This window comes from Solanum lycopersicum, chromosome 2 (assembly GCF_036512215.1).
Source record: "Solanum lycopersicum chromosome 2, SLM_r2.1".
Lineage (NCBI taxonomy): Eukaryota > Viridiplantae > Streptophyta > Magnoliopsida > Solanales > Solanaceae > Solanum > Solanum lycopersicum.
Window position 1 is genome coordinate 63,342,684 of NC_090801.1, and position 14,669 is coordinate 63,357,352.

At 29.7% G+C, this 14,669-nt stretch overlaps 1 protein-coding gene and 1 long non-coding RNA gene across 2 annotated transcripts; one reads left to right on the top strand and one right to left on the bottom strand.

Moving 5' to 3' along the window:
• Positions 1 to 200: 200 nt before the first annotated feature.
• F3H (flavanone 3-dioxygenase) lies at positions 201 to 2,139 on the bottom strand. The gene is made up of 3 exons (NM_001329483.1): positions 1,737 to 2,139; positions 689 to 1,117; positions 201 to 620 (listed from the first exon to the last, which is right to left on the bottom strand). The coding sequence occupies exons 1-3, from the start codon at positions 2,094 to 2,096 to the stop codon at positions 321 to 323; spliced, it is 1,089 nt and encodes a 362-aa protein (NP_001316412.1). The 5' UTR covers positions 2,097 to 2,139; the 3' UTR covers positions 201 to 320.
• An 8,515-nt stretch (positions 2,140 to 10,654) lies between these two features.
• Positions 10,655 to 11,583, top strand: LOC101260098 (uncharacterized). Its single transcript, XR_011214811.1, has 3 exons — positions 10,655 to 11,027; positions 11,119 to 11,170; positions 11,248 to 11,583. It is a non-coding gene; the product is annotated as an uncharacterized lncRNA (long non-coding RNA).
• Positions 11,584 to 14,669: the final 3,086 nt, after the last annotated feature.

Sequence of the window (14,669 nt, forward strand, 5' to 3'; positions counted from 1 at the left end):
GGCTAATAATATAGCATCTTCCGGTGTTTTAAAAGGAGACATGATACGAGACATTTTATACAATACGAGGCGAGATATAAGTCTTATGGATCTACGAGTATAGTTTTATGTATATCCAATTTTATAATTTTACCTTCCTCCGTAGGAAATGGCGTTATGCATCATCTAAAAGACTTTAATTTGAATAAAGGAACACTAAGTTTGTTTTGTAATAAGATTAAAAACATCACCAATTCACAAGAACATGATTGATTGTTATTCAAGACAATACTGATAAAAGAAATTACGCGCATAGCTTGTTGTTTCAAGTGTTAAAACACTTAAGCAAGAATTTCCTCAATGGGCTTGGACTCCAACTTGGCCTCTTCAGTTTGTATCTTCTCTTCCTTGGCCAGTTTCTTCAGCCTAGCTAGCTCAAGATCCTTACTCATTTTCCTCCTGTACATTTCTGCAAATGTAATCGGCTCATCCATTATTGACTTCTCTCCTTCTCTAATTTTTAACGGATACACTTTTGCATCTGGTGCTGGATTCTGGAATGTGGCTATCGATAATCTACTGCTATTCGAATTCACCACTGCTTGATGATCAGCATTCTTGAACCTTCCATTGCTCAAATACTGTCCAAAATTCACATAATTAAATTCACATAATTTTAATTTTATCGGAATATGTAGTACCAACTTACATGACCGTGATCGCCAAGATTAACCACAAAAGCACCTTCAACGGGCTGAACAGTGATCCATGTTTTGCCATTATCTTTAGTGGCTTGAAGCCCACCAACTTGGTCTTGTAACAATAAGGTAATGGTTCCTGGATCGGTGTGTCGTTTGAGCCCAAGAGTAAGGTCAGGCTCTGGACACTTTGGGTAAAAATTCACAACTACTTTTTGGTCCATATCGACACATGCCTTGGTTAAAGCCTCTTTCTCTAAGCCCATTGCCTCTGATAGTACTTCTAATAATTTGCAAGCCAAATCCATCAACTTTTCACTGTATTGCTCAGTTACACCTATCCAGCCTTGTGGTTTGTCTGGCCATCTAGAATAGTCTCTAGCTCGAATGGGGTATGAAAAGTAAGTCACTATTTCACGCCAGTCTTGAACCACTTCACCCTACAAAACAATTGTAGTGTTATAGTAAATTGATAAATTATATTATATCGTTATACACCCATATTTTGAATAATGAATCTACAAGAAAAAGTAAAGTACGAAATAATGGTGGAGCCAATTTTAAATAAGAGGTTCAATAGATACACGAAGTAGCTGAAGAAATTTGACATTAACTATATACATCTACCTAAAAAATAATTTCAACCCTATAATTTCCCGCCTGGAGGTCAGGTTGACCCCGGTAATCCGCCACTGCTATGATGAGCTACTAATAAAAATGGTGTAAATAGATAAAATAAAATAACTCAATAATAAATAAAGACAAAATTAACTGAAAATACTAAAATAATAACATGATCCTATCAAATTATCGTTAAAAAAATATTTTTTTTTTCATCTACGTATACAATATCATAGAATTTAAATAACAATTAAAACAAACTTTATATTTTTCAAACTATCGATACAACGGCTACCTCGGAAAAAAAGGGGATCTGTTACAAACACTTTTTCATCCGTAGGTATATCTTTTCTGTATTTAGAAATTTATCACTAACTTTTTTTCTATTTATTCCTATAAATCAAAATAAAAAATAAGTTGCGGTGAAATAATTGTTACCTGTAAGTGGCTTGAGACAATGAAGCCACCTTTCTTGCCACCAGACATGTCAAACCGAAGCTTTTCCTCAGGAGGCAATTCGAAAAATTCCTTCGCTAATTTTGTCATTTGTGATATTAATTGAGCATCAACCCCATGATCAATTACCTGAAAAACACCCCAATCTTCACAAGCATTTACGATTCTCTCACATATTTCACTTCTTCTTCCATTAACATCATCAATACCTTGCAACGATATTACTGGAATTTCGTCACTAAATTTATTGTAAGCAACTTTTGGACGTTCTTCTTCATCCCTAATAAAACTTGTTTCAAGGGTCTTTTCATTAGCTAAAGCTGTTAGTGTTGAAGGTGCCATTTTTTGTTTTGTTCAAAAGAGTTATGAGGTGCCCTTTTTAAATGTTGAGAGAACGGTAAGTAGTAAGGTGAAATAAGGGGTGGAGATTTTTAAGGGAGTGTTTGCGTGGAGCTATTACTACCCTTCGTGCCAACTAACAACATTTCACGTGTTCTCTTTCTAGAATTGTATTTTGCTTACCAATTGTAGGGTAGGTACCACCATACTTGGTTTGAAAATTATGTTAAATATTTATTTTGATATTGATTATCTTATTTTTATTTCTTGTAAAATACATTAAAAATGTAAAGTGTAACACTCAAAATGAATATTGTTTAACTTCGTAAAAAGGTACTTATGTACTCTTGTATTCTGTTCCATTTTACACCCATTTTATTTTATATGATATATGTGTAAGTTAGTTTAATTTGACACGATTTAAAATAGAATTATTTTTTTAAGATTTATGAAATAAAATAAGTGATAAATATTTATGTAGTATATCAATTTATTATGAGTTTTAATATCAGTTTATTATGAGTTTACTTAATATAAAAATGTGTTATTTTTATTGGGACGGGTTAAAAAAAATTAAGTACTAGTACTATTTTAGGGGAAAAGCGTAGTTGCTTTGTTGAAAAGTAGTTCCTACTAAGTAATTTGTTTTTTTTTCTTGAAGAAAAATAATCGCAACGAAGAAATTGTTTTTCCACTATAATAATGTTACCACCAATTGCTAACAATATTTTCTTTACATCACACGATAATTGTTTAATATGAAAAATTCACCTTTTCAACTATTAAACGGAGGGTGAATGAAATGGAATGTTAGTTAGGAGTTAGGACAAATCACGTGACTATTACCAACCAGCGTTGCCTAACTAAAACAAAAAACATGTATATTGCTATAAAATTCTATAAATTTAGAAGAGAAGAAAGTAGGGAGAAAGAGAAAAGACTTTTTATTTCTCTTGAAATATATTCAGGATTCATAGATTTTTCACAAATCTTATTTACAATGAAGGAAAATGGGGAAAATCTTACTTGGTCTCCAAGTAGAATTCCTAACCATATCCTACAAGGACTCCACATAATTAGACATTCACTATAATACAAAGTGTTTATAACACTCCCCCTTGAATGTCAGATTACGTGACTCGTTAAAACCTTACTAGATAAAACCCAATGGGAAAAAATCTAGTGAAGGAAAAAAAGTACACATATCTAATAATACGCATTACGGATGCCTCATTAAAAATCTTACAAGGAAAACCCAGTGGGACAAAACCTTATGAGGAAAAAAGAGTACATCGCGTATTAACTCCCCCTAACGACAACATCAATTCAGAGACTAGAATCTTCGTTTTCCAAACTTGTGCACCATCTTCTTGAAAGTTGTAGTTGATAGAGACTTGGTGAATAAATCAACAATAATATTACTTGAACAGACCTCTTGCATGTTGATCTCACCATTCTTGGGAGCTTATGAGTGTAGAAAAACCTTGACGAAATATGTTTTCTTCTATCTGCTTTTATAAATCTTCCCTTCAGGGTCAAAGATTTTAGCAAGTTCCTTACTTCAACTTCTTTAAGCAAATAATTGCCAAGAGTTTCAATTCTAGTCATCAACTTGCATAATAATACTTGTATATGCTCTATGCATTTTGAATCTATTTAATCCTTATGAGGATGATAAACAAGTTTTCCAAAAACTTGTATATGCTTTATATTTTGAACCCATCGGATATTTTCATATCAATTTTGTCAAGTAACAACATTCAATATTAGATGTATGACATCTTCTAGTGCCTAGATTGCAAGTCAAATAAGCTTTACGCTTACCAAGATACATCATTCCATTTTTCACTTGATAATTATTTCTACACAAGCATGCTTTAATAGATGTATAATGTATATCCTCATTATATTTTACAATATTGAGCGTTATTGTATCAAAGATATCGTCAACGATAAATCATTTTGTATCGATTCACAATACGACAGAACTTATTGAGATCTCATCACTTCATTATTTTTAGGTAGCTACCCCTCTCATGAGGTTTCATAAAGTGTTATGTCGTAGGCTCTCCAAGAGCACATTATCTTCTTATTATGATCATTTTGATTCTTTATCATAGACTTTATCCTTAAGGGACATTCAATTGGAGTATTTACAACTCTTTTGTTGCTTCCAGTCTCCCCCTTATGTTAGACAAACTAACATATATCTCAATCTTTTGAAGAATCTATCTTTGTGCATCATAGTATATTCATTAATCATATATTGCACATTAAAATTATTTGGTCCCTGACCATAAACCAATTAACAGAAAAATTGATCATAACTTATTGGTTTGATTCATACAATTATGTTTGTATGTAATATCATATTTCAGATCAACATATGAATCTTTATTTTCATAAGCAACGATTCGTTATATGAGAGATTTAATGTCACACCATCTTATATATATTTATCAATATTATCAAGATGAATTATCTTGATTTCATATTCTGAAAGTTGTGATTTTAGCTCAATTATCTTGCAGAAACAATTTTGCGAATGTCAAACTGCAAGTTGACAACAAATGCACATGTGATTATCTTTTTGATGCATCTTTTTATCATATCACAAGATAGGTGAACGGGCCCATATTCACCTTTTATACTTTTCAGAATTTAGAGATTTAGTCCCAACTTTAGTTTATCCAATCAACTTTATCACGAGAACAAGCAACGTAAAAAATTCTTGAAGAATCTTCTAGTTTTTCAATGTATGTCCATTACTTAGTATGCACGTCTTTGGGATGACCAAATAATTCATGCCAACTAATAAAATTATTAGTATTCGTAAACTCCAAGTTTACTACGTCATGTGTCTTTTGCTTTAGTAAATTTCTGATTTACTATTATATGAGTAAATTTCAATTTTATTACTCCAAGAGTAATTTTCAGATTTATTTCTTCTCAATTACTTTATCCTTTAAGTGAGTCGTGATCCCATCATTGAATGATCTAATCTGAAGAAAATTGTGCATGTAACATATTATTTGTGCCAACATTTTTGCAAAAATCAAATTGCGAGATAATAATAGGCACACATGAGACCATATAGAAGAAACATTTATTAGGACCATTAAATGTCTAAACAATCCACTAGGTGGATGACTAGGTCCACAAATATTTGTATACGTTCCTAGAACTCCGAGAATTCAATCTCAATTTTCGTTTATGATGGTTTCACAATTAGCTTGCCTTGCTAACAATCATTACAAGAAAATTCACGTTTAGCATGGTGGCTTATCACCTCATTCACTCTAAAGAATGGATCTGTATTTTTACCATTTATCAAAGGCTCTCATTCTTCATGAATGGAATACAATCATCTAAGTACATCAAATTTTGATAACTTAGTACCTCATTCCATATTCATGTGCATCATTTAATCAATTGTCTTCTTTTAGACATTTATGCACTGCTACATTCACTTTGGGGAATGGATCTGCTTTAACGAGATATATTTCATGACTAATTTTATCAAAAACTCATTATTTCCCTTAGTCATCATAATATCATCAATATGGTGCATTGAGTCTCAAACCCAACATCTTATGCCATAAATCAATGAGAGACTTGAATCCAACATCTTTCATCACAAAGCATCAAGACTTCTGATGTCTTACCCTCTTTGTGTGATTGGACGTAAATCCAGCGTCTTATTCTTTTTTGTGCGATATAACTTAAATTCATTGTTTTACCCACAATGAGGCTCAACCTCAAGCCTTTGAAAATAATTGCAATTTTATCACTTTTGATGATCATTAATATGATTACATATTATAATTACACACAAAACTGAGACTAATGATTTATTATAATCAACACTAGCAATTAATAGATATAGTTTAATAGATCACATACCTCATGTACAGATTGAAAACATATCTTTCACTAAATTGTGCTTTATTTAATTATTAAAATAAATTAAGGAATTCTCTTCCAGTTGATTAAAATTAAACATAGAAAGTCGACAGGTCTCTTTAAATACTTACTTTAGATGGTACCTCCAGATCTGTTACATAAATAATTATAACATAAAGATAAATCATACCTTAAAGATATAAGAACCTTATTGCATAACTTATGCAAGATATCTTTTGCACTTTTCCCGTCTTCTTCATAATTCTTTAAAAATAGAACAATCGTGCTGATAACGTGTCATAAAACTGTATAAATTTAGAAGAAGAACAAAGTAGGGAGAAAGAGAAAAGACTTCTTATTTCTCTTGAAATATATTGAGGAAAACCCTTTATATTTATAGGGAAAACCTTACTTGGTCTCTAAGTAGGATTCCTAACCATATCCTACAAGGACTCCACATAATTAGACATTCACTATAACACAAATTATTTATAACATATATATAATTTTAATCATGTTGTGTTAAGTTTCTGTATATATTACTCCTCTCTTAAATTAATTTAAATGTCGTTGCTACTTGCTAGTTGTTTCCTATAAATTATCCTATAATTGAGTTAGGGGAAAAGGGTTAAACGTATCCTTTAATTATATTCAATGAAATTATCGTTTTATTAATAGTTGGGATCAACTATGTTATTTTACCCTTATTTTCAAATGATGAAGTTTATTATTGGTTATGTGTCTCTCGTATCTCTCAATTAAAGATTAAAGTATTATTTTTTTAAACAGAAAACAAATTTGTGCCTTTTGCATAATTCATAGCATATATGACCTTTTTTTTCTTAATAATTTTGAGTTTCAAATTTTCTTTATTAATTACTCACTTATCTTTTATCTTATATAGATATTGAAATTTTTGGGGACTCTACCCTCAATTCAATTCTGATTGGAACTCTAAGAGTCTAGATATATTAGATTGCAATTAGAATTTTTGAATGCTACTTTACCTTATATACCCTAGCTCATGACCATATAAATGACAATATATTCCTTTAATAAGACATGTCCTCAAAAAACAATTTAACAAAATTAGTTAAGTGAAGATTGTGCTAAAATAGGGCAATAGTTCTTGTGAAAACATACTTTTTATCATATTAATATTTTTGAATTGCTTAAATGATGCTATTTCTGCAAATCAGCCACTTTCTACCGGCGGATGCAGGGAAAGTCCAGATAGGGATCATCTAAGGATTGGGCCTTCACAACTTCGATTTGTCGTTAACAATAGTAATAAGGTCAAGGAAAGGTTACGTAAATGTATTCTTCGGCCATCTATGGTCAAAGTATACATTTTTATATTTATTTAATGTATATTGATCATACATTTAATATTGAATATAGTATATATTTTGTAAACTAGATGTCCGAATGATATTTCTTTAAAATTTTCGCAAGTTATATAGATTAGTCTGTAGTCAAATAAAATAAGATTAAGTTATAACATCAGAGGCAACATAAATATTTTTTGCATTGATGATATCAGAAGTAATAAGAAATTGTGTAAATTTGCTGATCATCATTTAATTTTTTGGTTTTGCAAAATAGAACACCAAAACGTTTTATCATATTATATGTATTTGTAATATTATATGTACATAATATAATTGACCAATAGTCCTGACTGGCAGCAGGTTTCATATCTACTATATTTTTAAACATAGATGTTGGACAACTTGCCACTGAAATAACAATTCAAGTAAGGACTAATCATATCGCAAATTTAAGTTTTAAATTTTTATCGATGTGAATAAACTTGTACTTGTTGTACAAAATTTATGTTAATAATTTAGTGCAACTTGTAAAATTATATGTGCATATAATCTTAGTTTGGAGTATCAAATCTTATTATTGGTCTAAGACTTTGAGTAATATTTTAATGGAACTCTGCTATCGAAACACTAGTGCACTGTGGAAGTTAGGCTGGCAGTGTGACTTTCTGAGCTTTTTCCCATGTCTTGCCAGGCCAAACATCATCACTTAGATAAGTAGGCATGTTCCCCCGATTTAGAGCTGTCAATATGGGTTAGTCTACTTCATCCGGATTTATTCATATAAATTTTGATATTTTATAGATCAGGCTGTGCTAGCCCATTTTTATTGTGGGCCATTTGCCTAATCCACAAGTATGTGGGTTACGGGCTTACCAGAGTAACTCACTTTTTTTTAAAATTATATTTTTTTTGTAATCTATTAAATTAAATTGTAAATTATAATTTAAAATTATTTTCATAAATATATATTAAATGATGTTAATATTACTACTTGTTAATCAAATCCACAAATAAAATTATCTTTATAATATTTATTAAGTTTTTTTCAAGTAAAAGTGTAAATATCTAAAAAGAAATATTAACCTAATTGTTTTGAGTTTATACTCTCTTTAATTTTAAATTTTAATATTATATTATATTTTTTAATTAATTTTTATTGACACACGGGTCGGCCCTACTGATATTTCTCAAGCCCCACAAATTAGCACGTTTATTCAGGCTGGGCTAAAAATCTCTCTTCTTAGATGGACTCCAAAAATCTTAGCACATCTCTATTATATCGCGGTTTAGGCCGGGCCGGCCCAACGGAACTAGCCCATATTTGAGACTCTAGTTAGATTACATCAGAATTTTTTTAATCAAACTAAGTCATTATTTAAATCAATTCACCAAAATAATATGTTTTAATTTTTTTCTAACAAAAATAGTGTAAAAGTATTTCTGAGTAATGTTTTAGGGTGTTTTTATTTTAAAAATTCAACGAATAAAAACTGACGAAGTTAACGATGTTAAATGAATAAACTTATTCTTGAGTAACATTTTACACCTAAAACGTTACTCAAGAGTACATTTACACCTAAAACATTACTCAAAACCTCATCTTTATGTCGTTAGCTGATTAGAGTTGGAAGTATAACCCCCCATCTTAGCAATATTCAAACATATGTTTGATAAATTATGTACTCTATGCACGTGCTATAAGATTTCATGTAACGATATTTAGGGTATATATACGAGATGAGTTTTATGTTGAGATTTATGGTATGAGATGAGATTTCATGATTGGTAGAGATTATGTGTTGGATATTTTTATTTTAGAGTTTACGGGCGATATCGATTTTTCATAACTTAAATTTTATTATATTAAAGGATTTGCTTCGTTCTTACAATTTTGATCACACTTGTTGCTTGCTTCAGCAACACTCCTTACTTGAGCACTTACACCTGTTTGCTCTCTTGGTTTCTCACTTACTTGGATACTTTGTTTCTTGCTTACATACAACTCAAATGGATCACCACTATTTATAGACGGTGATGAAACAATCTAGCTAATCATATTTTTCTATTATATTCTAGAATATTTATTCAACTACTTAATGTTAGAACTGTCCCATCTAGAATATTTCTAGACTATTCTCTCTAGACTACTTATTCTAGAGATTTTCCTTCAATTCTTCGTAATTTAAGAATATTTTAAATTTTTTTTGACTTGTCTTAAGTACATAATTAAGTTGGCGATAAATTCTTAACATTATGCTTTCATAATCAGGAGAAAGGACATCAAAACCAACTGGCCATTTACTCAGAAAAATTTGCACGCAGCTTTATTTGAGGCATGGCGCGGCAAATAATTTGTTACCTCCTTGTTCCCGAAGCTACAAACTGTAATCCTTTTTGCATTTTGTGCTAATATCTCAGTTATAAGAATAGTTGTCCAGTACCAACATGTTTTATTACTCACTAAACACTTTTTGTAATTTTGTAATATCTGTAAGAACAGTAGTAACACATGGATATCTCAATTATTTTGTATTTGGTTTGTGTTTTTCCAATGGTTATGGAAAGCAATTTTGTTAAGATGGGGTTATACTTCCAGCTGTAATCAGCTAATGATATAAAGTTTGCAATTTTGTAATTATCTATTTGGTTAGTGATGATTCATACCGCTTGTAAATTCTATCGTATAATAATCATTGGGACTTGGGAGGTATCATTCTTTCTCTGATCTTGTTTAGATGTAAACTTGACAAAAAAAAAAAGGAGCACAAGGCTTATTATTAACACTAGAGAGTTCACCTGAAGGGAAAAAATTATACACTAATAATATTATTGCAAAAGATTAACGAGTAACCTTTTTATGCATAACGTTTTGGATGTAAAACGTTATTATGAGAAACATTTTAAATTTGTAGGATTTCACTCTGTATTTGTAGGATTGGGTGATTGGATTCTCAATAAACGTCGTCGACTCCGTCAGTTTTCGTCCGTTGAATTTTTAAAATAAGAATATCCTAAATGTTACTTAGAAATACATTTATACTAATTTTAATAAAAAAAAATTAAAAACATATTATTTTAATGAATTAATTTAAATAATAGCTTAGTTTGATCAAAAATTCGATTACATCATATATTAGACTTTAGTTACATTATCTGCCTGGCTAGACATGTAATTAAAATCATCTTAACCCAAATTCAATGTTCAGAAACTAGAGCATCGAAAAAGGTTCCTTCTTTATCACTTAACCAACAATTTCTTTTTTTCGTTTTTAAATAATTAATGGATTCTCAATATAAATGCAATGGTTCAGGTAACGCTCAGCCATTGTCCTGAAATTACTAACCCAAAAATATAGGAGCGAATCTATGGTTGAAGGCAAAATGAAATGGTATTAATGTAGAGTCTAGATCTTGTTTGTGTTAAGAAATTTAGTTAATTAAATAAACAAAAAGATAGTATTTTATATTAAAATCTTGAATCTAACCACGGTGCTATAAATTCTGATGCAACACTCTTCTTTTTGCGTCACATCCAAATAGAAGGCTTGCTCAGTTCTTAAGAGCTCTCTGTTTTCTCCTTCCTTCGTGTATACACACACCATTTTGTGTTTTTGTTTTTGAAACAATGACGGTCCAAAAGGCATTCGTTGCAATGCTTATTGCATCCTTTCTACTAGTCCATTTCGCTAATGCTCAAAAGGTTTATCATTTTTTTTTATATATGAAAATGTTTATTATCACAATAAGTAGTCGATTAGGAGAATCATGTTTTAACTCTTTAATTCATGTAGGTTGACTACAGCAAGCCACCAGCATCAGCCCCTCAAGGTCCACAGCCACTAGGTAATCTATCAATTGCATATTTTTATCCTGTATGGAGACATGTAATAAATAAAATTGTGTTGTAAATGATTGTACAGATTGCATAGGAGCTTGTAAATATCGGTGCAGTGAGTCGTCCAGGCAAAATCTATGCAACAGAGCATGTGGAAGCTGCTGCCATAGATGCCACTGTGTGCCACCAGGGACTTCTGGAAATTATGAATCATGCCCTTGCTATTTCAATCTTACGACTCATAACACCACCCGCAAATGCCCTTAATCCCTTTTTCTTAGTTTTTAAATTTGTTCCCCAAAGGAAGTCCATTTTCAAAAAAAAAAACAGAGTGTAACTTTCAATTCAATTCAATGTTCCTTCTGTTTACGAAGCTTGTGATGATGCAATAATACATAAGTATTTATAACTTTGTTCATAATGAGAATTTGCATAATCCTGTTCTACATCTAACCCCCAAGTCCTAACCCTTTTAAAATCATTTGTTAATTGGGTTTAAGTTCGAAATAACACACTCAAAAACATTTAACTCGTCCAATTATTCCAACTGAATCAACCACTTTCACCATTGCTAACAATTAGGCGCTTACATAGTTGTTTTGATTCGCAATAATATGTATCTGAGTCTGATTTATTAGACAATGACAACGGTCCAATTCAACAATAGTTCTAATACATATAGCGTTACTCTTTGCGGAATTTCTTGTAAATGTTTTTAGGACTATAAATACTAAAGTTTAAACTTTCAAGTTTCAACCATCCATTTTTAAAAATTACAAATTATTCAAGATCAAATCAATCAAAATTAAAGATCTAGCTCAAAGCAGTTCAATTTATTTCTGAAACGAAAAATAAATGGAATCATAGAGAAGCTAATATTTCCTGTATTTTTGAAATATAATTCTGCACAGAGGAGAGTATCTAAGGGGGATCAATCCATGAACCCCTCCTTAGATCATATATATTAGTATTATATTTTAAAATAAATATTGAAATATGAATGTGTAGTGTGACAATTACGGAATGCACTTCTTTCCGTGAGGTTAGAAATTTGAATTTTATAATTATCTTGTTTTAATTTTTTTTCTAAATGTCAAACCAATTAAATTTATATCATAATTCATAAATCAACGTTTTTATAACAGTGCATCTATTATTTTAAAATTTTGAATACGCCTCTGATCGTGCAAATATATTTTTACAATAAACGAATTCTACGGTTAACTAACATAGATGAGTTGGGTGTGCAGTCATGGATGACGAATATTTGGCATCGTTAACGGGTAATAAAACTCATTACATCCCCAATACCTCTGTAATGGTTTCTGTATGTTGCATGTTACCACCACTGTTATACTCAAAAGGTTCTCTATTTTTGTTGGATTACTGTATCGGTGAAATATCAATAATTAAATATCTTTTGAGTTATTAAAAAAATAAAATTATTTTCTTAGATAAGCTACTCACAGATAAATAATTTGTATTTATCCAAGATAAATAACAAAGATTACGATAATTTTTGAAAAAACATTTTCATAAAACATGAATAATGAAGTGGACGAGTGTGCCAGCTATATATATATATGTGACCCTTTGAACTAAAGAGAGATGCTGTCTAAGCAATCCAGCTGTGAGCTGTGCACCATTAATTAATATACTTTTAATTTTTAATGATGCAAACTCTTTTTTTAAAAAATGGCCTTCTCCAACTCTTTTAATAAAATAATTTAAGATAGGGAATTTTGTAAACAATTATTTTTATAAGTTTAATAATATGGCGAAAAATTGTTTTAGATTATTAATAGATATTAAACTATTTAGCTTTTCTGTTGTTTCTTACAAACATTCTTCAATTCTGATCAACTTTTAACACAAAAAGTCATAATTTGTGTGGTTATAACGAACAAAGCCTTGTTATACTTTATTTTTCTATAGTGACTAAATTTTTATCGATTTAACGGAAGTACTTTATTTTATCCTTTTTTATAAAGTCGAGATTTTCCACCAAGCTTTTAGGAAAATAAAGGGTTTATAGAGAAAAAAAAACTTTTCTTTAATAGTATATTATTGAAACACATTAAAAAAAATGCACTTAAAATTGAGAAATATACTTTAAAATTTAGTCAAACGGAAATTATCGTTCATTAGTGTTTTCAAATTAATTATCTAATTACGAATTATTTCTCACTAAAAATATTTTCTATTGAAAAAATATTTTTTTAAAATATTATTTAAAATAAATTAATTTTAGAAGTTTGACTAAGCGTGCTATTACTCTTTCTTTTGCCCATGTTTCATCAAGCCATTGTCAAATTTCATTGACACAATCTATTTATGGATTTTTAATCATGATTATTTTAAAGTAATAAATCAATATTAAAGATTACGGATATTAAGAAATGAAATAGAAATTTTAAATTTTAATTTGTTAAAATTAATTTTATACGTCGAACAGAAAAAAATGAAATTGAAAGGCGATAAAAATAAAATTTTAAATCACATATATCGTGGAGTATGAAAATTGAAAGGTTTCTTAAAGGACAATATATTGAAACCGACAAATAGAAAGAAAAAAATATTCAATTTGGGTAGAAATGCTGTAATATTCAGAATTTGTTTCCAGATCTATAATTTACGTGCCCAAATGAATAGACCTGTATGAGGCAAGTTTCCACCAAATGGTGAAAACAATAATTCAAGTTATAAGGACCAACAATCAAAGTCCTAAATTTTGTGAACATTTTATAAATAATGATTTTTGAAGAAAAAAAAAACCCAGCTTAGTTTAATTATTTAATGCAACTTGGGAGAATCTCTAATAAACTATGTGCTTGTAATCTATATTACTGTAGCAAATCTTGCTATTTTAATGCTATGTTTTTGGTATTAAAAAAAAATCATTTTTTTTAATGTTTGGCTAAAATATTTTATAAATAGATTTTTATATTTTTAAAAAAATTTAAAAAATAGAAAATCCTTCTCCAAACTCTCTTTCAATCTCTTTATTTGAATCTCAAACTCATGGTCCTTGCTCAAACTCAGGTTAGGATTGAATTCAAGAATTAAATCTGAAGTCTCAAGTCAGAAATTGAGTCTCGAATTAGGGTCAAGGTCGTAAGTCTAGGGTTAGGTCTAATATCGAGAGTCAGAGTTTTTAGTTGAGTTAGATACAATGTCATAGTATTTACTTAGATTATATTTGAAGGCTAAAATTATATCTTCTTCTTACAAGTCCTATAACATGAAAACCCGCTTTACTTTTTATTTATTAAACTTTTTTTTGGTGAAACAATCATCTACATAAATTTATTTTTATATAACAAAATACTATTATGAAAATTATTTTGAAAAAAAAATTAAAATATATTCTCGAATTATCACAAATAATATGCAAATACTTTCTATTGTACTATTGTGACATTAGTGCTCATGTCATCTAAAACTAGAACAAACATACATTTTATACTAACGGACATACACATGTAATAATCTCATTCATGTACTTGA

Coding starts and splice junctions, on each gene's coding strand:
- F3H (NM_001329483.1), bottom strand. CDS start 2,096: ATGGCACCTTCAACACTAACAGCTTTAGCTAATGAAAAGACCCTTGAA. Junction 1,118..1,736: donor TTGTCTCAAGCCACTTACAG/GTAACAATTATT, acceptor ATTGTTTTGTAG/GGTGAAGTGGTTCAAGACTG. Junction 621..688: donor ATCTTGGCGATCACGGTCAT/GTAAGTTGGTAC, acceptor AATTTTGGACAG/TATTTGAGCAATGGAAGGTT.